Source organism: Bos indicus, chromosome 18 (genome assembly GCF_029378745.1).
Source record: "Bos indicus isolate NIAB-ARS_2022 breed Sahiwal x Tharparkar chromosome 18, NIAB-ARS_B.indTharparkar_mat_pri_1.0, whole genome shotgun sequence".
Lineage (NCBI taxonomy): Eukaryota > Metazoa > Chordata > Mammalia > Artiodactyla > Bovidae > Bos > Bos indicus.
Window position 1 is genome coordinate 50,886,062 of NC_091777.1, and position 21,320 is coordinate 50,907,381.

At 50.7% G+C, this 21,320-nt stretch overlaps 1 protein-coding gene across 1 annotated transcript; it reads left to right on the plus strand.

Moving 5' to 3' along the window:
• The first annotated feature begins 4,358 nt into the window (after positions 1 to 4,358).
• Positions 4,359 to 18,241, plus strand: CYP2S1 (cytochrome P450 family 2 subfamily S member 1). The gene is made up of 9 exons (XM_019980270.2): positions 4,359 to 4,826; positions 6,078 to 6,243; positions 8,495 to 8,644; positions 9,400 to 9,560; positions 9,703 to 9,882; positions 12,201 to 12,342; positions 13,810 to 13,997; positions 16,677 to 16,818; positions 16,912 to 18,241. The coding sequence occupies exons 1-9, from the start codon at positions 4,653 to 4,655 to the stop codon at positions 17,091 to 17,093; spliced, it is 1,485 nt and encodes a 494-aa protein (XP_019835829.2). The 5' UTR covers positions 4,359 to 4,652; the 3' UTR covers positions 17,094 to 18,241.
• Positions 18,242 to 21,320: the final 3,079 nt, after the last annotated feature.

The following is a 21,320-nucleotide window of genomic DNA, read 5'->3' on the forward strand; positions in this document are numbered from 1 at the left end:
ACAGCAGCCAGTGGACAAATCCCCCAAAAGGGCCCCATTGGCCACCACGAGGGACTTGAATTTAACTACCATGGTGGTGGAAAGTCTTGAAATCCTGAAATCTTTAGAATCTTGTGAACTTACCTATAGGAATTTGCAGTTTGAAATCTTTAGAATCTTGTGAACTTACCTATAGGAATTTGTCTTGAAATCTTTAGACTCTTGTGAACTTACCAAGTTCATCTTAAAACGTGGTTAGACTCCTAGACCTCTGCAATCTTGAAATTTCTATTCTAAGCCAGAGCCCTTTCTCTCAAAACATGGCTAGGACTTCCCTGGTGGTCCAATTGTTAAGAACCCACACTTCCACTGTGGGTTCGATCCCTGGTTCTGGGAAAGTTCCACATGGCAAGGTGCAGCAAAAAAAAAAAGGCCAAAATGTTCTCTACAGTCTCGATTCTAGCCTCTGACACCCAAAGATGTCTTCTGAAACCAGAGAGAGATTAGAAGAGGCTGGCCTACCCTTCGTTACCATGAAGCAGGTGCAAGTCCTTAAGCTTCTCCTTTGCCCTGTTCCAGAGGGTCCTGGGAGGTCCCAAGTCCAACATCTAACCTGCCTGTCCACTTGGCTCTTCTCCTGGGATAGCTAACAGCCATCTCATACTTCTTGGGACCAAAAGAGAATTCCTGATTTCCCCTCCCTCCAGTAAAACTTGCTTCTCCAGTTTTCCACCTCTATTTGTCCCCATCTCCTTCCTTACCTCTGTAAAAGGAAAGTGTCATGTTTCCATTTGCTGAGGACAAAAACAAACCGAGATTAGGGAAAGCATTGGTCTTGCTAGAAAATACATTTTTCTGGGTTATCACATTCTGGGGTTGCTCACTGTCTTTGCAATAGACTCTGTCCCCTCTACTGCAACAGTCTTTTGGAATAAAAAGTCTCTCCTTACTCTCCAGAATTGTTAGTACATGACAGAAACAACCTAATTTCCTTCGCCTTCAAGCCAAATTTGTCAGGAAACCCTTCTGACTCTACCTCCAAGTATTAATACATTCAAAGTAAATCCATTTCTTTCTTTTCTCATTGGTAGCCACTCTGCTCCCTGCCATTAGCATCACTTGCCTGGACCTTGATTGCACAGGGCTCCCAGCTTTTTCTTCCCCTGCTCCCCCTCCCCAACAGTCCCTTCTTCTAAAGGCAGACAGAAAGATCTTTTGAAATGCAAAAAGAGGGGAATTCCCTGGTGGTTACTACTCTGCACTTTTCACTTCGAGTGGCCTTGCAATGCAAGGGACACCGATTTGATCTCTGATCAGGGAAGAGCCCACTCGCCGCAGAGCAACTAAGCCCGTGTGCCAAACTACAGAGCCAGCACCCTAGAGCCCACGAGCCTCAAATACCAAAGCCTCAGTCTGCAACTACTGAGTCCCGTGCACCCTGGAGCCCTTGCTCTGCAGTAAAAGAAGCCACTGCCATAAGAAGCCCACACACCACAACTAGAGAGAGCTCTCAAAAAGCAACAAAAACTCTCCACAGCCAAAAAGTAAAATAAATACATAAATCTTTTTTAAGAGATAAGAAAAAAATGCAAAGAGAAAATGAATGTTTGAAGGGGTGATGGGAAGAGGCATGGTGGTTTCTGGGATGATGGTAACTCTCTGTATCCCCATAGGATTTTGGGGCCACATGGAGGATGTACTCATGTGTGGAAATTTGTGCATTTCATTGTGTGTAGATTTACCTGGGAAGTGGCAAGGAATGACCTGTAAACCAATATTAACTCTAGCATGCCAGATGCATGCTAGTTATGATATGCATGCGGATGTGTTTAGGAGTGAAGGATACTGGTGTCTGCCACTGTCTTTGAAATGCATAAAAAAAAAAAGATGAATTGATGAGACAAGATGAATAGATACATAACAAAGCAAGGATAGTTAAAATGTTATCAGTGGAAGCTAGGTGGTGAATATACTGGTGTCTACTGTATGTTTTAAAGTTTCCCTAATAAAACACTAAATGAAAATGCAAAGCAAACAGAGTAACTTCCTGCTAGACACCCACTGCTTCCCCTTTCATTAGAAATAAAACACAAAATCTTTTCCGTGATGTCCCTGTCAACCTCAACATCCTCATCCCCTACATTCAATCTGTGATGACACAGACATTTATTGAGCATCTACTCTATGCCAGGGACTGCCCCAGATGCTGGAGTACATCATGGATCTGATACTATAACTGTCTTCTGCCTGGAGGACCGCATTCCCTCGGCTGGCCTCTGAGATTCCTTAAATTGTCTTGATTTGCAAGTTTATTTACACAGGGGTAGGTGCTCTGAGTCTATGGGGTCGCACAGAGTCGGACACGACTGAAGCGACTTAGCAGTAGCAGCAGCAGGTGCTCTGAGAGGGCACGGTTCTCTCTGTTACTCATGGCTGCACCGGCAAAGTCTTATTTACAATTAGACCGCAGTAACAATTAGTCAGAAGAATATTAGCTTTGCATTTGTTTAATATTTGCTATATATGCACCTGGCCCTGTTTTAAGCTATGTACACACATACGTGGTGGCTCAGACAGTAAAGAGTGCGGGACACCCGGCTTCCATCCCTGGGTCCCCTGGAGGATCCCCTGGAGAAGGAAATGGTAACTCACTCCAGTATTCTTGCCTGGAAAATCCCATGGACAGAGGAGCCTTGCAGGCTACAGTCCATGGGGTCACAAAGAGTTGGACACAACTGAGAGACTTCACTTTCCCTTTTTCACACACATCCCTATCTTTTTATTTTCTTTTATGTTTGGCCTCTTATTTGTGAGATCGTATTTCCCGGAACAGGGATTGAACAGGGGCCCTTGGGAGTGAGAGCCCAGAGTCCTCACCACTGGACCACCAGGGAATTCCCACACTTAACCTATTTAATTCTAAAACAGATCCCCATTTTACAGATGAGTTAACAGAGTCACGGAGAAGTTAGGCTGTGAACTCAAGTAGTCTGGCTTTAGACATCATGGTTCTAACCACTGTGCTATACTGTGAAGTGAATGAATAGTTTAGTCAATCATTCAGACTGGCCTGAGTTCAAATTCTAGTTGAGCCCTTTTGTTAGCTGTGTGGCCTAAGGCTCTCTGAACCTAGATTCTTTATTTTTTTTTGTTCGTTCTGTTAACTAATTAATTTTTATTGAAGTACGGTTGATTTACAATGTCGTGTTAATTTCAGGTGTACAGCAGTGATTCCGTTACACATGCCCATTTACATACATATATATGTGTATAATTAATATATGTACATATACATGTATCTATATATACACATACATATTTATATATACATTACATATGTATATATAAATACATAATATATATATAGGTACACATGTATATATATATTTCCTTTTTCAGATTCTTCTCCATTATAGTTTATTACAAGATATTGAGTATAGTTCCAGGTGATATACAGTAGGTCCCTGTTGGTTATGTATTTTATATATATGTGTATATATTTATACACATATATATAAATATACTGGAGAAGGCAATGGCACCCCACTCCAGTAATCTTGCCTGGAAAATCCCATGGACGGAGGAGCCTGGTAGGCTGCAGTCCATGGGGTCACTTCCCTAAGAGTCGGACACGACTGAGCGACTTCACTTTCACTTTTCTCTTTTCATGCACTGGAGAAGGAAATGGCAACCCACTCCAGTATTCTTGCCTGGAGAATCCCAGGGACGACGGAGCCTGGTGGGCTGCCCTCTATGGGGTCGCACAGAGTCGGACAGGACTGAAGCAACTTAGCAGTAGCAGCAGCAGGTGCTCTGAGAGGGCAAGGTTCTCTCTGTTACTCATGGCTGCACCGGCAAAGTCTTATTTACAATTAGACCGCAGTAACAATTAGTCAGGGAAGCCCAAATATATATGTACATGTGTATATATATATTTTTTCCTTTTTCAGATTCCTTTCCATTCAGTTCAGTTCAGTTCAGTCACTCAGTCGTGTCCGACTCTTTGCGACCCCATGAATTGCAGCACGCCAGGCCTCCCTGTCCATCACCAACTCCCGGAGTTCACTCAAACTCACGTCCGTCGAGTCGGTGATGCCATCCATTACAGGTTATTAAAAGACACTGAGCATAGTTCCCTGTGCTATACAGTAGGTCCTTGTTGGTTATGTATTTTATATATTGTTAAATGTCCCGTCCCCTCCTCCTAGTTCATGGTGAAGATGTAAGATGCTGGAGGAAACCGGCTCAGAATCACCACACAAGCCCGCACACGAGCACACACACGCAGATAGCAGTGAGGAAGGAGGTAGGGCAGGGTCGCCGCCAGGCACTAGGGTGTGGCCTCCGGGAGGCGGCCAAAGTCTCCGGCTTGCAGGTTCCTCCCGTGGGTCCACGCCCTACCTGGGGAGCGGGGAGCGGTCTCCGACCCCTCGAACCTGGGGGACCTAGAACCGTTGGGGAGTGTGTCCCCGACACCAGGCGGCGGTGGTCGTCTGGGAGAAAGAAATCCGACGGCGGGGAGAGAATCCCGCCCGCATGCAACGGGAGAGGCTCCGGCCCCGCCTCCCTCGGCAGGATTCCGGCGGGGAGGGAGGGAGCCGCCCCGCCCCCGCCCCAGACGAGCCGGGCCACGTGGGGCGTCTGAGAACCGGAGAAGCCGCAGACCTGCAGAGATGGAGGCGGCGGGCACCTGGGCTCTGCTGCTGCTGCTTCTCCTCCTGGTGGTGACGCTGGTGCTGCCTGCGACCTGGGACCGAGGCCACCTGCCCCCGGGGCCCACGCCGCTGCCGCTGCTGGGCAACCTCCTGCAGCTCCGGCCCGGGGCGCTCTACCTGGGGCTCCTGCGGGTGAGCGGCCGCGCGACGTCCCGGCTAGAGGAGAGCGGGTGGGAGGGGTGCCAGGGCCAAGAGACGCGAGGGGACCCCAAACCGGGAGACCACGCAGAGAGGCCCTTGAGTATCCTAGAAGATGCAGGCGAAGGGGCTACGGATGCCCCGGGATGGGGTGGGAGTAAGGGTCCCGGGCTGAGATAGTTGAGGGAGTGATGGTGAGAAAGGAGGCTAAGGTGGGGATGGCACCAGGAGAGGCAGAGAATCCTAGAGAGAGTGTGAGGGGTCGGAAGCAGGATCCAGAGTAGCAGGGGTCCCGGGTTAGAGAGACTGGGAGAATCCTAGGAAGGTTGGAGCGGGGTGCAGGGAACCGGAGCTGAGACAAGAGACCTCAAGCAGAAGAGACCGTGGTGGCTTGTCCCACTGGGAGAGGTATCGGGGAGATACAGGTGAGTCTCCTGAGGAGGGAGCAGAGAGTGAAAAGAAGGTGTGCCACCCCACCCCACCCCCCGCCCCTCACGCGGGGGAGTTGGAGGCTGGAGGATTCCAGGAATCTGTCTGCCCAGACTGATGGGGATACGGGCTGGAGGCTGGGGGGGGGACGGGGGGGGGGGGGGGATACGTGGAACTCAGCTAGGAGGGAACTGGAAGCTCCTGGGAAGGAGAAAGTGGGGGAGAGAAAGAAGGCTGGGGTGGCCCCAACCTTTTCAGGGTCGGGGGGAAGAGAGGAAAGGCCAGAGGTTCCCCATTCTGGGGTCCTCCGTACAAGGCAAGGCCGGTAAAGGTCTTGTTTGAAAAGAGATAGTGCTGGTGCTTGGTGATATCTGCTCCCAGAATTTGAGTATTTAGCAGTGACTCAAAGTTTAGTATTTAGTCAGTTTTTTTGGGGGGAGTGGGGATTAAGGAAGCCCACCGTTATCATCCATGCCCATTTTTGCCGCAATATGTCTGAGTTGTGGGAGTAATGGTGGGTCTTGGGTCATCCTGGCATCAGAAGTTAGGGCTCTGCAGGGTAAGGGGATGGGGACCAGAGAGTGTGTTGGGTGATGGAGTTTGGGGATGGAGAGCTTTTGGGGGCAGGGGGCTGGGAGCCTGGTACAAAACAAGAACTGAATCTCCCAAAGGCACTGTTTCCATTTGGGGTGAGGCAGAAGCAGAAGGGGTTCCTCTTAGGTGGTTCATCCAGAGACAAGGGGTCGCGATGGAGACAGACTTTGAGAGGCAGCAGCCTGCCCCGCATCACTCACGCTCCTCGCTCCCTGCTCCCAGCTGAGTAAGAAGTACGGACCAGTGTTCACCGTGTACCTGGGACCCTGGCGGCGCGTGGTGGTCCTGGTTGGGCATGAGGCTGTGCAGGAGGCCCTGGGAGGTCAGGCCGAGGAGTTCAGCGGGCGGGGGACGGTGGCAACGCTGGACGGGACCTTTGATAGCCACGGTGAGTCACAAGGGGAGCTGGAGGCTGCTGGGTCCCTTCACTCAGAGCCTGCCACCATTTATTGGCCTGTGGCCTTCTGTGCGTGGTTCAGGGTCTCTGGGCCTGTTTCCTCATTTGTAAAATGGAATGATAACAGTGCCTATTACCTATTACTGAAGGTTGCTCAAAGTCAGCACTCAGTTATCTGGTTGTAGTAGAGTTATTGCTGCTCCAGGGGAAGCCGCAGGGTTGGGAGGAAAAGGGAGAGCGTTTGAGACACTGGGAATTAGTGGGCAAACTCTCAAAATGTACAAACGAGTCTCTGTGTTAAGATTGAAAGCAGGAGGCCAGTGCTGGGTGCTCCAGGGAACATAGCAGTGAATAAACAGCCTCGGCCCTGCTTTCCCAGAGCGCACAGGTCAGGAGGAGACAGACTTGTCACCAGATAGTGACAGTCCAGAAAGATCAGGGCTGGCCTGCAGGAAGCCCTGGGACTGGTGGAATCGGAGGAGGCACCTGGCCCAGCCTGTCCAGGAGGTCTTCCTGAAAGATGGGGAGTCTGAGCTGAGATTCAGGGTTAGGGGAACAGTGTTTCAGGCAGAGAGACCAGCACCTACAAAAGCACGAAGGTGAGATGAGCATGCATTCATCGACTGACAACTTTTCATTACACCTGGCTGGGTACTGGGAACACAGCAGTAACAAATGTAATGACATGTTTTACTGTGGAAGTGATGAGCTGTGTGAGAAGACAATGGAGGGAGAGACTAGATTTCTAGAGCCAGGTGGTTCTAGTGGTAAAGAACCCCCCTGCCAATACAGGAGACGCCAGAGACTCGGGTTCGATTCCTGGGTTGGGAAGATCCCCTGGCGGAGGAAATGACAAGCCAGTATTCTTGTCTGGAAAATTTCATGGACAGAGGAGCCTGAAGGGCTACAGTCCATGGGGTTGCAAAGAGTCAAACATGACTGAGTATGCATGCACAGTCCTGAAAGCAGAACAGAGTGGACCTTTACTGGCCACAGGAGCAGAGGGAGTTGAGGGGAGAATGGAAGGAATCAGGGAAGGCTTCCTAGAGCAGGTGACATTTAAGCTGAGACCTCAAGGCTGAGTGGAGTTAGTTCAGTGAGGAGGAAGAGGTGAGTGGTCCAGGCAGAGGAAACAGCAGGGGCAGAGGCAGAGGGGACATGCTGACACCTTTGAGGAAGTGAGAAAAGGCCAGTGTGGGTGTATGAGGAACAAAGCTGGAGACATCTGCGGAGCCTGATCATGCAGAGCCTGAGTCAAGCCAGACTTTGGGTTTTCCTGGAAAAGAACAGAGTCAGAGTTAGAAAGGTCCTCTGGTTCCTGTGTGGGAGTCCAGAGAGGGGCTTGGGCAGGACCAGGGCTGGGGTCGTGGAGTGGGGAGGGGAGGTGGTCGGGAAAGGAATGCAGGACTCTGGGCAGGGAATGGGATGCTTGGTGGCTGAGCCAAGGAGAGATGCTGAGGCCAATGTGGGGCCCAGTGGAGGGATGGATGGGCAGGGGACATCCAGAAGGAGGCATCCAGGAGGCCACTGTAGGCTGGCATTCTACAAGTGGAAACAGCTCAGAACAGGGAAGGGTCTGTCCAGAGCAAGTCTCTTGGATAAAGACGAAAACAGTGCAATTCCTTCCTCCTCCTTCCCTGGACCCAATGCCCATGCATGCATGCTAAGTCACTTCAGTCATGTCCGACTCTTTGGAACCCTATAGACTGTAGCCCACCAGGCTCCTCTGTCCTCTGTCCATGGGATTCTCCAGCAAATAATACTAGAGTGGATTGCCATTTCCTTCTCCAAGGGATCTTCCCAACCCAGGGATCGAACCCGCCTCTCTTATATGTCCTGGATTGGCAGACAGGTTCTTTACCGCTTGGGCCAGCTGAGAAGACCTGCATAAATGTTAAGATAGATAGATAGAAGGGTGGGAGGGAGGGAGAAAGAGGAAGAGGAAGGAAGGATAAATGGATGGGTGGGTGAATAGAGGAATAAAAAGATGGATAGAGAGAAGAAAGGAAGACATCTTCATTCACCTTGGTGAATTATCCGGAGTCTGGATAATCCCCGTTAATGACTCCCCAGGAGGTCAGCCTCTGATGCAAGGTTTGGCACTGACGGAGCACCTCCTGAGTCCTCCTCCCTGGACTAGGCTCATATGGACTCAGGACAGGGCACCTCCCTGGGAGGAAGGGAGGAGTCCTGGGGATCAGGGGGAGGGCCAGTCCCTCCTTGAGCCTAGCCGTCTGTGCAGGGGTGTTCTTCTCCAACGGGGAGCGATGGAGGCAGCTGAGGAAGTTCACCACAGTGGCCCTGCGGGACCTAGGCATGGGGAAGCGAGAAGGCGAGGAGCTGATCCAGGCGGAGGCCCGATGTCTGGTGGAGGCGCTGCAGGGGACAAAAGGTCAGCAGGGCGGCCGACTGTGGCAGGAACTTCTTCCCTGAGGGCCAGGCTGGGCGATCTGTTTACTCCGCCTCTGTCTTCCTCCACCTTTCATCCGCCCTGCTATCTCCATGAGGGCCCGTGTCCCTGGCACTGCCGCGTCACTCTTTCTGCCTCTTCTTTTTCTCTGTGTGTGCTCAGTCGTGTCAGACTCTTTGTGACCCTGTGGACTATAGCCCGCCAAGCTCCTCCATCCATGGGATTCTCCAGGCAAGAATACTGGAGCAGGTTGCCACATCCTCCTCTAATAGATCTTCCCGACCAGGGATTAAACCTGCATCTCCTTCATCTCCCGCCCTGAAAGGTGGAATCTTTACCACTGGGCCACCTTTCTCTATTTTTCTGTTATTCTCTCCTGTAAGTCTATCTCTCACTCTCTCTCTCTTTTTCCCCCTGGCCAAGCCAAGCCAAGTGGCATGTGGGATCTAGTTCTCTGATCACCCCTGCAGTGAGAATGCAGAATCTTCGCCACTGGACCCCCAGGGAATACCCCATGTCCAGCTCTCCTTCCCAGTCTGTCTCTCTCAGTATCTCTCTTTCACTGACTCTGTCTCCCTCTCTCTCTCTATCTCAATCTGCTGTCTCTGTCTCCCTCTGTGCCTGTCTCTTTCCGGTGCTGTTGAGCCCCTATTCCATCTTTGTGGACCAGCTCTGCCCAAGTCAGTTCTGCTCTGCCTGTCTCCATCACAGCCTCCCCGCTGTCCCCCCCTCCCCAGGACGGCCGTTTGACCCCTCCCTGCTGCTGGCCCAGGCCACCTGCAACATCATCTGCTCCCTAGTCTTCGACCTCCGCCTCCCCTACGACAATGAGGAGTTCCAGGCTGTGGTCCGGGCGGCTGGTGGCATCGCCGTGGGGGTCAGCTCCCCGTGGGGCCAGGTAAGTGGCTGGGACCCCTCTCTGGCCACCTTCCCCAAAGGCTCCTGCCCGCCTCTTCCAGGTAACCCCAGAGCGCCCTGTCCACCTGCCCCTCCACCCTGGTGCAGGGCCCCCATGGAAACAGCTGTTGTTCTCCCCACAGACCTACGAGATGTTCTCCCGGTTCCTACAGCGCCTCCCGGGCCCCCACACGCAGCTCCTCGGCCACTTGGGCACCGTGGCCGCCTTCGCCGCCCAGCAGGTGTGGCAGCACAAGGGGAGCCTGGGCACCTCAGGCCCCGTGCATGATCTCGTGGATGCCTTCCTGCTGAAGATGGCAAAGGTGGGGAAGGTTAGGGTTGGGGGGCCTCCTGGCCGGCCCCCATCCGGGTGGTGCAGCTGGGACGCTCTGTCACCCTCCCTCTTTCTCTCTGCACGTCCCTCTGTGAATGCAGGTCTGAGTCCCTTGCATCTTCTGCCTCCAACCTCAGCTCCCTGCCCAGGCCTCAAGCCCCTTGACCTGCTGCTGTCAACCCTGACCGTCACTTCCCCACACCCACACAGGACAGTTCCTATCAATTACAATGGTTTACTTATGAAACCTTGCAATAGAAAATTACACTAAGAAAGTCCTCTTTATTAATTGAGAACAACCAGCATATGAGAAAATTCGCAGTACGATGACCCCTGTGGAAATAACTAGTTTTTAATTGTACACACTTTGCAATTAGGGGAGATATTCAGGGCCACAGTCTTTGAATACATGCAGCCACCCTGTTCATGGAGAGAGAGGAATTTTTTTCTTAACTCTGTGGCCCTACTTCTTTTTTTTTTTTGCCATGCCACTCAGTTTGTGGGATCTTAGTTCCCCGACTGGGAATTGAACCCAGGCCCTCAGCAATGAAAGTATGGAGCCCTAACCACTGAACTGCCAGGGAATTCCCATTTCCTTTCATTTTTTGAATTAAAAAGATTTAATTATATTTGAGATGAACAGATATTACTGTATATAAAATAGATAAACAGATAGATAAACTGTATAGTACAGGGAAGTATATTTAATGTCTTGTAATAACCTATAATGGAAGAGTTTGAAAAAGAATATATACAGTATGATTATATACATTCTGTATACAATCTGTATACATTCTGTATACAATCTGTATAACTCTGCTGTAGACTGGAAACATCATAAGTCAACCAGACTTCTGTAAAAAACTAAAATGTAAAAATTTTGGAAGTTCTCTGGTGGTCCAGTTGTTGGGACTCCATGCTTTTGCTGCCTAGGTTCGATTCCTGGTCAGGGAACTAGGAGCCCACAAACTGTGTGGCATGATCAAAAAAAAAAAAAAAAAATGAAGTATACAGTTTAGTAGTGTTAGATATTACGTCATCACCACCCATCGCCAAAACTTTTTTCAGCCAGCAAAACTGAAATTCTGTACTCATTAAAAGACAGCTCCCCCTTCTTCCCTCCTCCAGCCCCCAGCCATCCCCTTCTACATTTTTTCTCTATGAATTTGACTACTCTAGGCACCTCATGTGTGTGTGTTAGTAGCTAAATTGTGTCCGAATCTTTGTGATCCTATGGATTATAGCCTGTAGGGCTCCTCTGTCCATGCAGTTCTCCAGACAAAAATACGGGAGTGGGTAGCCATTCCCTTCTCCAGGGGAGCTTCCTGACCCGGGGATCGGACCCAGGTCTCCCACAGCAGGCGGATGCTTCACCATCTGAGCCACCAGCATTTGTCTTTTTGTGGCTTATCTCACTTAGCGTAATGTCCTCAGGATTCATTATCGCTGTACCTCGTGACAAGATTTCCCTCCTTATTAAGGCTGAATTGTATAAATATAGCACATTTTCTTTATCCATTCATCCATCGGTGGAGACTTGGATTACTTCCACCTTTTGGCTAATGTGAATAATGCTGTGATGAACATGGGGTGTGCAAATGTCCTTCGAGATCCTGCTTTCTATTTATTTTCTTGCTTTCTACTCTTTTGAATAAATCCCCAGAAATGGAATTGCTAGATCACATGGTAATCCTGTTTGTAGCTTTGGAGGTACAGCAGTCTATACCATTTACCATAATAGCTGCACCCTGCTTTTTTTTTTTTTTTTGGCTGCACTGGGTCTTCATTGCTGCGCTTGAGCTTTCTCTAGTTGCGGCGAGCAGGGGCTACTTTTCTTTGTGGAACACGGGCTTCTCACTGCGGTGGCTTCTCTCGTTGCAGAGCATGGGCTTTAGGAGTGTGGGCTCAGTAGTAGTGGTGCACAGGCTTAGTTGCTCTGCAGCATGTGGGATCTTCCCGGACCCATGTTCACTGAGTTGGCAGTCAGGTTCTTAACCACGGGGCCACCAGGGAAGTCCCTGCTGCACCCTTTCATATGTCCCCTTGGTGATAGGGGTTCCGGTTTCTCCACATCCTCATCAACACTTGTCATTTTCTGTTTGGGTTTTTTTAATCATAGCCACTCTTTCATTTTTAAACCATTTCAAGCCAACAGAAGTAATGTCAAGACCCGACTTTCCCATACATTTTATTTAAACTCCCTGACAAAGCTTTTCACTTGCGGCCTTATGCCCTACACGTGGCTGTGCTGGGTCTCTTCTGCCTGCATCCCGTGTTGTCTGAGTCCCTCTGCTTGGTTTCTCCTAGGAGAAGCAAGACCCAAACACAGAATTCACCGCCAAGAACCTGCTGATGACGGTCGTGTATCTGCTGTTTGCCGGGACAGTGACGGTCAGCACCACGATCCGCTACACCCTGCTGCTCCTGCTGAAATACCCTCAGGTCCAAGGTAGGAGCCTTCTCCACCAGCCAGGCCCCGGGAACAGGAGGGAGGGCTCGAGAAGAAGAATGTTCAGGAGAGTGGGCAGTCTGAGCCAGAGCATGGAGCCGAGAATGAGCCCGGACATCCAGGGTGTCTGAGGAGCGGGAAGTTTGGGGACTGCCGCTGCAGCCCGAGGCACAGTGAAATGAGAAAGGAGGCAAGAGATGTCTCCGGCCTTGCTGCCTTGGTAGTACATTGTACGCCTAACCCTGAGCAGTGGGGAGCCATGGAGGGCTGTTGAGCAGGGGAGGGCAAGGTCAAATTAGCATTTTAGAAAAATGTTTTGGTCTGTCATGAAGAAGTAGGTTGTAGAGTATGAAAGAGGATGCCAGGAGGTCAGGGTGGAGCCAGGGCAGGGACCTGGGTGGGAGAGAACAGGGCTGTGCCAGGCTGTGAAGAGGGAAGAGGGGGCCTGGTAGGCAGGTGGTAGAGGATGACAAGGGAGGGAGGTGTCCAGGGACAGGCCCAGGGCTCTGGCCAGGGGATGGGGGAGCCGTGAGGCCACCCTGAGATGGGGGCAGAGGGATGAGGAGCTATTTCAGGGGAGACGCTGAGGCCGTGCGTGCGTGCTCAATTGCTCAGTCGTGCCCAACTCTTTGCAGACTGTAGCCCGCCAGGCTCCTCTGTCCATGGAATTTCCCAGGGAAGAATACTGGGGCAGGATGCCATTCTTCTTCCAGGGGATCTTTCCAGCACAGGGGTCGAACTTGAGCCTCCTACGTTGGCAGGCAGGTTCTTTACCTCCGAGCTACTGGGGAAGCCCCATTTGGAGACAGTTTGAGTGTGAGGAGCCTGGGACCACCAGGGGGAGGCATCCAACCCGGGTCAGAACTGAAGATAAAAAACAAACTGGGGTTATCAGAGCACAGGCAAGACCTGAAGCTGTGTTAGTGAGGGAGGGCAAGGAATGTGCCCCAAGGCACTGCAGCATTTCAGGGGGAGGCCACTCCATCAAATGCCATCGAGCGAGTGGGATGGGATGACAGGGAAGCTGGGACCTGGTGGCCTTGGTGGTCAGCTGCGATTTCAGCTCACCAGGCCTCAGTGTCCTTATCTGGGAAATGGGGCTATGTAATGGCTCCCCCACCACCACAGGATTGCTGTGGGAATTGGAAGAAAAGAGACGTGATGCCCAGCACACGGGATGTCTGGGCTGTGGAGGGCCAGAGGACTCTCCCTCCCTGCCCGCCAGCCTCACCCCTAACCATAACTGATCAAGAAGATGGGAGTTCCCTGGTGGTCCAGCAGTTAGGAGGCCACGCTTTCACTGCCAAGGGCTTGGGTCCGATCCCTGGTCAGGAAACTAAGATTTGGGCAGCACAGCTAAATAAATAAATAAAAGTTTTAAGAAGAAGAAGAAGGTGAGATATCCAAGGGGAGATCACAGGACCCGGCCCAGCCTTTGACCTCCAATTTTCCTCTTCTTGCGTGCAGAGCGTGTGCAGGAGGAGCTGATGCGAGAGCTGGGGGCCGGCCAGAGGCCAAGCCTGGGGGACCGAGCCCGCCTCCCCTACACGGATGCAGTTCTGCATGAGGCGCAGCGGCTGCTGGCGCTGGTACCCATGGGAATACCCCGAGCCCTCACCAAGACCACCCGCTTCCGGGGGTACACCCTGCCACAGGTAGGTTTTCCCATCAGCCAGACGCAGCGGCTATCTCTCCCCTGAGCCTTGGGTCCGAGCCGCTCGCTGTCTTTGTTTCTGGATCTTGGTCTGGTTTTCTGTGTCTTCGTCTTCCTCCTCTCTGTCTCTCCTCTCTGGATGACATCTTCCTCTCTTTTTCTGTCCTTGTCTCTGCACCTCTGTTGCCTTCTGTGTACATCTTCTCTTGCATTTTGACGCCCTCTCTGAGCCTGTTTGCCCATGTGTCCAATGGATCCTAATTCTTTGTTGTTCAGTCGCTAAGTGGAGTCTGACTCTTTGCGACCCCACAAACTGCAGCCCACCAGGCTTCTATGTGCCCCGCTATTCTGCCTCCTTCCAGTTGTGGCTGAGACAAGCAGATAAGGTGACAGGCAGGGAAGCAAGTTGAGAACTGAGGGCCAACGGAGGCCTCTCGCCTCCACCCTCCCCATTCCCCTCCTCGCTGCAAAGGCAATCAGCCTCTCCTTCCCTCCACACCTACACACTTAGTTCCTGCCCCTTCATTTGAGAACAACTCACAGCTAGCGCCACCAGGGGGCGACATCTCCCTGGAAACCGCAAGTGCCTTTCTGGCAAGCTGCTCCTTGAGTTCGTTGTAGAATCCAACTCAAAGCAGTTAGAATCCAGTCCTGCTGTTTTCTAGCTGAGACATGGAGCAAATCACTTCGCCCTCCATCTACTTCTCTGCTAAATCGGAAACAATAATATTATCAATTTGAAATTGTAAGGAATCTGTGACATGACACTTGTGAAACACCAAATGAGAGACTTCCCCAGTGGTTCAGTGGTTAAGACCCCCAAACTTCCAATGCAGGGGGCACAGGTTCAATCCCTGGTAGGGGAAGTAAGGTCCCACATGCCATGTGGCGTGGCCAAAAAGAAAAACCCCAAAACACCAAATGAGATGTGCAGGAAGTGGGGCTCCTACGTACCCCACAGCAGCAACTATTACCAAAGCAACGACCATTGCAACTACAATAACTACGATAATGGCAACAGCAGTTACAGGCATCAGTGATCGAGGACCTGCTCTGTGCCAGATATTATTCTAAACGCTTTGCACGTATTACCTTATTTAACCTTCGGAGCAACACTATAGCTTTATCATGCCCACTTTACAGATGCGGAAACTGAGCCCTGAGAGGTTAGATTTGCCAAGCTCACCCAGCCTGTGAGCAATAGGGTAGGATTTAAGCCCAGAGCCTATGCTTTAACCATTGCTATCTGTCTTTCTCTTCTTTTTTTTAATCTCTTTTCTGAACAGCGACAGTATGACCTTCTCCTCAGTGCTCACTCAACCTTCCCAATTCAGAGCCCCAGTAGCCAGTATCCTTAATAAAGGAGGTCCCTCACCCTCTCCTCAGATTCCCAACCTTCGTTCACCCTCCACCATAGTCTTGGGAACACGGGGACTCTGATCTCAGCTGAAGGGGCTGCCCGTCTCCCCAAATCCGAGCAGGGGGATGCCTTCGTGGACAGCCCTCACTCACCCACCTTTCACCTTCAGAAAACCATAGTGGCAGAAAGCTGGACTCTGAGCTAAGTGGCTTAGGATAGCCACAGCTTAATCACAGTGTACCCTCAAGGTATAATAACAAATGTAAAAATAATAAACTCTGCCAAAGCCATGTCCAGATGTTTGCCTCAAGCAAGTTGCTTAAGATCTCTGAGCCTTTGTTTTCCCATCTTTTTTTTTTTTTGGTTGCGCAACTTGCAACTATTAATAGCTCCCTGACCAAGGATCAAACCTATGTCCCCTGCAGTTGAAGCACAGAGTCCTAACCATTGGACTGCCAGGGAAGTCCCCCATCTTTAAAATAGGGATCATATTAATAACTGTTCCCTGGACTTGTTAAATGAAGAAGGAAATGGCAACCCACTCCAGTACTCTTGCCGGGAAAATCCCATGGACAGAGGAGCCTGGCGGGCTATAGTCCATGGGGTCGCAAAGAGTCAGATACGCCTGAGCACTCACACATACCTGCAGACTTGTTAAAAAGATTTAGTGAGTTTGTGTATCTTTGTGAGTAAGTATAATATGTGTATATAGTATATACGAGGTAATATATGTAATACTTAATAAGATGCCTGATCCATAAAAGTACTCAGTAAACATGATGCTGCTATGTTTTGTGAGTCAGTTTCCCCAGACTCCAGACTGCTGTGTTCTGCCCTCAGGAACTGAAAACCTGGGGGGTGAGAGATATTTGTAGTTTGGGGTGTTTTTTATATTTTTTTATGTCCCCACTGTTTTCCAAGAGCTTAGGGGCCAGAATTTTGGAGGAAGGGCGGGGTTGGGGGGCGCTGTACTGGGTCTTCGTTACGGCGTATAGGCTTCTCTAGTTGCCCCTCGGCATGCAGGATCTTCGTTCCCCAACAAATGTCCCCTGCGTTGGAAGGCAGATTCTTAGCCACTGGGCCACCAGGGGAGTCTGGATATTTGTAGCTTTGTTATGACCTCCCCTGGTGGCTCAGATGGTAAAGAATCTGCCTGCAGTGCGGGAAATCCCTGGGTCAGGAAGATTCCCTTGGAGTAGGAAACGGCAACCCACTCCAGTATTCTTGCCTGGAGAACGCCATGGACAGAGGAGCCTGGTGGGCTACAGTCTATGGGGTCGCAAAGAGTCGGACATGGCTGAGCGACTATCACCACCACAGGGCACAGAGGTCTTCCCCCTTCTTGGCTCCATCCTGCATGACCCCGCCGTCTTCGAAGAGCCCAAGGAGTTCAACCCAGGCCGATTCCTGGACGCGGATGGGAAGTTCAAGAAGCACGAGGCGTTCCTGCCCTTCTCCTTAGGTATCTTTTGGGGCCGCCCCTGCCCACTCACCGGTCCCCCTGTGCCTGGCAGGGAGAGCGGCTGGCCCAGCGCCACCTCTCTCTTCCCTCCAGGTAAGCGTGTCTGCCTCGGGGAGGGCCTGGCTCGGACCGAACTCTTCCTCCTGTTCACCGCCATCCTGCAGGCCTTCTCACTGGAGGGCCCGTGCCCGCTGGGCGCCCTGAGCCTCCAGCCGGCCATCAGTGGCCTTTTCAACATCCCCCAAGCCTTCCAGCTGCAATTCCGGCCCCGCTGACCTCCACCCCACCCCTACCTGCTGTGTGGACCGGATGACAGAGGGAGCCTTGGGAGGGTGGCAGCCTCGACGGTGGGCATGGACACGGCTGTGTCTCCAGAGCCAAATGTCTACACCACAGGCAGCCTCATTCACACCCGTGTAGGTGTATATTCACACACGTATGTTCAGCCTCCACATCCGCAGGGTCATCAGCACCCAGACACACCCACAAGAACCATAAGGCAACTGCACCACACTGCTTTCTAAAGACAGAAATTCAGCCCATCTGAAATCACGACCACATACCCAGATAACCCACCGACTCAACACACAGCACAACCACCCTGGACTCAGCCCACACGTGGGCATTCAGCTGCTGCCTTTACAACTCACGGAAATGGCCACAGTGTTTGTGGCCCTCATGCCCTCTGAGCACATCAAATTTACCGGTGCCACCGTCTCTGGGAGCCTGGAGCAGAGACCCCAGGCTGGGTCATATCACCACACACATGTTCTCAGAGAGGTATGTCCCTTGGTGACCCTACCGCTATCTAGGCATAAGACTGTCGCCATCCACAGGCCCCCAACCCTCGAAGGACACAACCAGCCCACGTGTGTGTGACACGAGCCTGACTGCTGGATATCTCCCTGCTAAGACACAACACAGCCTCGGGGGCTGCAGTTGCAGCCTCCTCTGCACCTTCAGCCAAGGGCATCCCCTTTGCAGGTACCCTGATCCTAAGAAGCCCCCAAATACAGACACAACCCAGTGTGCAATTGTGCACACAAGCCTGGAGACCAGGTAAAGTTGGACACACGTGGACCCCCAGGCCAGGGTAGCGCGCGCGTGCACACACACGCCAGCTTATATCAGGGATTGAACCCATGTCTCTTATGTCTCCTGCATGGGCAGGCACATTCTTTGCCACTGCGCCTCCAGGGAAGGCCTAGCTAGCCTCCCCTGCTCGCCCCCCCGCCCCCACCAGCACACACACTGACCCACCGCCCTGACTCTGCGTCACAGTCCCAGCTAGACCCCATGGAAGGAGCTAGATTCCAGTTCCCCGTGTCAGGGAAGAGGCCAGGTCTGACGTCCTTGCCACTTGGAAGGTCCCCGTTTTGCAATAAAAGTTTGTTTCTGGCCCCGGGGCTGGGCCTAGTCTGAGTGTGACAGTGTCCATTATTGTGAGTAAGGGGTGGGGACGGGGGTCCACCCCTCCCTCGAGGCTAGGCGGGAACTGAAAAACATGGCCCCCGCCTACCCTGGCTGTTGACATCAGTAGCAGATGTGGAGGTGGGGGGGAGGGGAGCTGTCCTAGGCCTCACTTCCGGTGAGGCTGGCGGGGGGAGGGGCAGGACTGGGGGGCGGGGGCTTGGGGCGGTGGGGGGACCTCAGTTTGGGACAGCCCGAAGGTGACCGCCCAGCACCCTGGGCACCCTCCCAAACTGAAAGCAGATGCTGAAACACAAACCCTACCCTTCAGTCTGGCCTCTCCTGCCACCCCTTCCCTCCCTTCTCTTCACAAGAGAGCCAGAAGCATCTTTTTATTTGTCAACTATCTAGTAAGGAAGTTTTCAAATATACAGTAGTAGAGAGAATAGGACAGTGGGCCCATGACCCGGCCTCAACTTTCTGCTAATTTTATTTCTCTTACGATGATTTTAAAGCCAATCTCAGAAAATGATTGAATACACATCCTAATTGGAAAAGACATTCCCCCTGCCAACGTTTTTTTTCCATTTCTTATTTTCTTTTATAAAGTCATTATGTTGGACCTGACGATTTTTTTTCTTTTAAAATATTCATTTATTTATATATTTATGGCTGTGTTGGGTCTTAACTTCGGCACGCCAGCTCTTCATTGCAGCATGCAGGCTTCTCGCTAGTTGTGGCTCACAGGCCCAGTAGTTGAGCCTAGCTGCCCCGTTGTGGGCTTAGTTGCCGCGTGGCATGTAAGATCTTATTTCCCTGACCAGGGGTCGAACCTGAGTGCCCTGTATTACAAGTCAAATTCTTAACCACTGGGCCCACCAGGGAAGTCCCCCCTCTCCTGCAACATTTTATTATGACAGTTTTCAAACATGCAGCAAAGTTGAAGGGATTATTCAGGAACATCCGTGGGACACTACCTACATTCTCCCACCTTGGTTGCCCTGCTTCATCAGTACATTTTTCTATCCACCTGCCCATCCAACTCTTTTTTTTTTTTTTTAAGCATTTTAAGACAAATTGCAAAGACTTCCCTGGCAGTCTAGTGGTTAGGACTCCACCCTTCCACTGCTTGGGGTGAGGTGGGGGGAACAGGTTCGGTCCCTGGTCAGGATACTAAGATTCCACATGCCATTCGGCACAGCCAAAACAAACAAAAGATTGCAGATATAGGCCTCTGAAAGCTTCAGCGATGCATAGATTGTTGGCTAAAGTTTTTTTTTTAATTTTCCATGATGTCATCACTTTATTTTTTGGCTTAAGTTCTACGGAGGTAGCACAGAATAGTGATATGATAGAAAATAGAAAGACGAGACTGGGGTCACATCTTAACTTTGCCACTTTCTAGTTAATGATGCCTTCACTGAGGGTTGAGCATCTAAAAGACACACAATTTAACATGCTCCCAAAGTAGGGGGCACAAGATTGATCCCTGGCCAGGGAGCTAAGATCTCACATGCTGCATGGCATGGCCAAAGAAATAATTAAAAACGAAAACAATAAAATATGTACTTAATTTAAAGGAAGGGATGTGAAAAATTCTGGAACTTCACAGGCATAAATAACGTAACGTAAAATATATGTTACGTTCTTCGATTTATTATTATTGCTACTTTTCATGTCCTGGAGAGAAGAGCCTGGTGGGCCACAGTCCATGGAGTCACAAGAGTTGGACATGACTTATTGACTGGATACTTACTCACTTTTTATGTCAGTAGGATACGAAAAGGAATGAATGAGGTTTGAGGTTTGCTCTTTTTATTTAAATTAAGGCAGCGGGGATGTCTTTGGTGGTCTGGTGACTAAGACTCCGTGCTCCCAATGCAAGGGACATAGGTTCGGTCTCTACTCAGGGGACTAAGTTCCCACATGCCGTAAGGTGCCACCTAATTAATTGATTAAGGCAACAATTAGCTTTCCTTTGCTAGTTCACATTCAGGAAAATTTGGAACCAGAAATACCAGCAAACTCATTTATTTATGGAAGGATGGACCTTGTACTGCATTAATATGAAAGCTGACATATTAGAATGATTGCAGTAGCAAGCAAAGAAGAACATAAACTCAGAATGGCTTAACAATAATTGTCAGACCCCAAAGTAAAAGTATTTACAATTAGTGTGGTCTTCACTTTTTTTGGGTGGGCAGTGGGTAAAATATATCCATTTATCATTTTCACCACTTGTAAGTGTATTAAATACCTTCACAATGTATAGCCATCACACTATCTATACACAAAACTTTCATTATCCCCAACAAAGGCTCCTAACTTATTAAAACAACTCCCCCTTTAAAATCTATCCTTTTTTTTTTTTGGCCATGTGTCTCTCGGGATCTTAGTTCCCCAGCTGAACCCATGCCCTCAGCACTGAAAGCTTGGAGTCCTAACAACTCGACCGCCAGGGAATTCCCTAAAATCCACTTTTTAGAAGTCACAACTCTGGGGTTTCCCTGGTGGCCCAGTGGTAAAGAATCCACCTGCCAAAGCCAGAAGCACGGGTTGGATCCCTGATCCAGGAGGATCCCACATGCCACAACGGAGCTGAGCTGTGCCCCACAACTACTGAGCCTGTGCTCTAGAGCTCGGGAGCCACAGCTCCTGAAGCCTGAGTGCCCCAGAGCCTGTGCTCCACAAGAGAGGCCGCTGCAGTCAGAAGCCCGTGGCCTGCAACTCGAGAGTATAGCCTCTGCTCCCTGAAACTAGAGAAAAGTCTGCACAGCAACAAAGACCCACCACAGTCAAAAATAAACAAAATGATTTTTTAAAAAGTCACAACCATGATCCACATTTTCACACCTATCACAGTTAGCTCTTCTGCAGTGTTAGTGTTCGTCTTTCCCCGAAGGTTCCAGAAATGTACTTTGTGGTCGTATTTTCTCAAATCAGCGCTCACAGTCTCACCCCGCAGTGCCTTCATTTGGATGCTGTACTCCGTCTCTCAGTCCTGTCTGACTCTGCAACCCCATGGACAGTAGTCCACCAGGCTCCTCTGTCCATGGGATTTCCCAGGCAAGAATACTGGAGTGGGTTACCAT

What these genes read in the sequence shown, in the direction of transcription:
- CYP2S1 (XM_019980270.2), top strand. Translation starts at nt 4,653, where the DNA reads ATGGAGGCGGCGGGCACCTGGGCTCTGCTGCTGCTGCTTCTCCTCCTG. An exon ending in CGGGACCTTTGATAGCCACG is followed by an intron (nt 6,244 to 8,494) that starts GTGAGTCACAAG and finishes CCGTCTGTGCAG; the next exon opens with GGGTGTTCTTCTCCAACGGG. An exon ending in GAAATACCCTCAGGTCCAAG is followed by an intron (nt 12,343 to 13,809) that starts GTAGGAGCCTTC and finishes TCTTGCGTGCAG; the next exon opens with AGCGTGTGCAGGAGGAGCTG.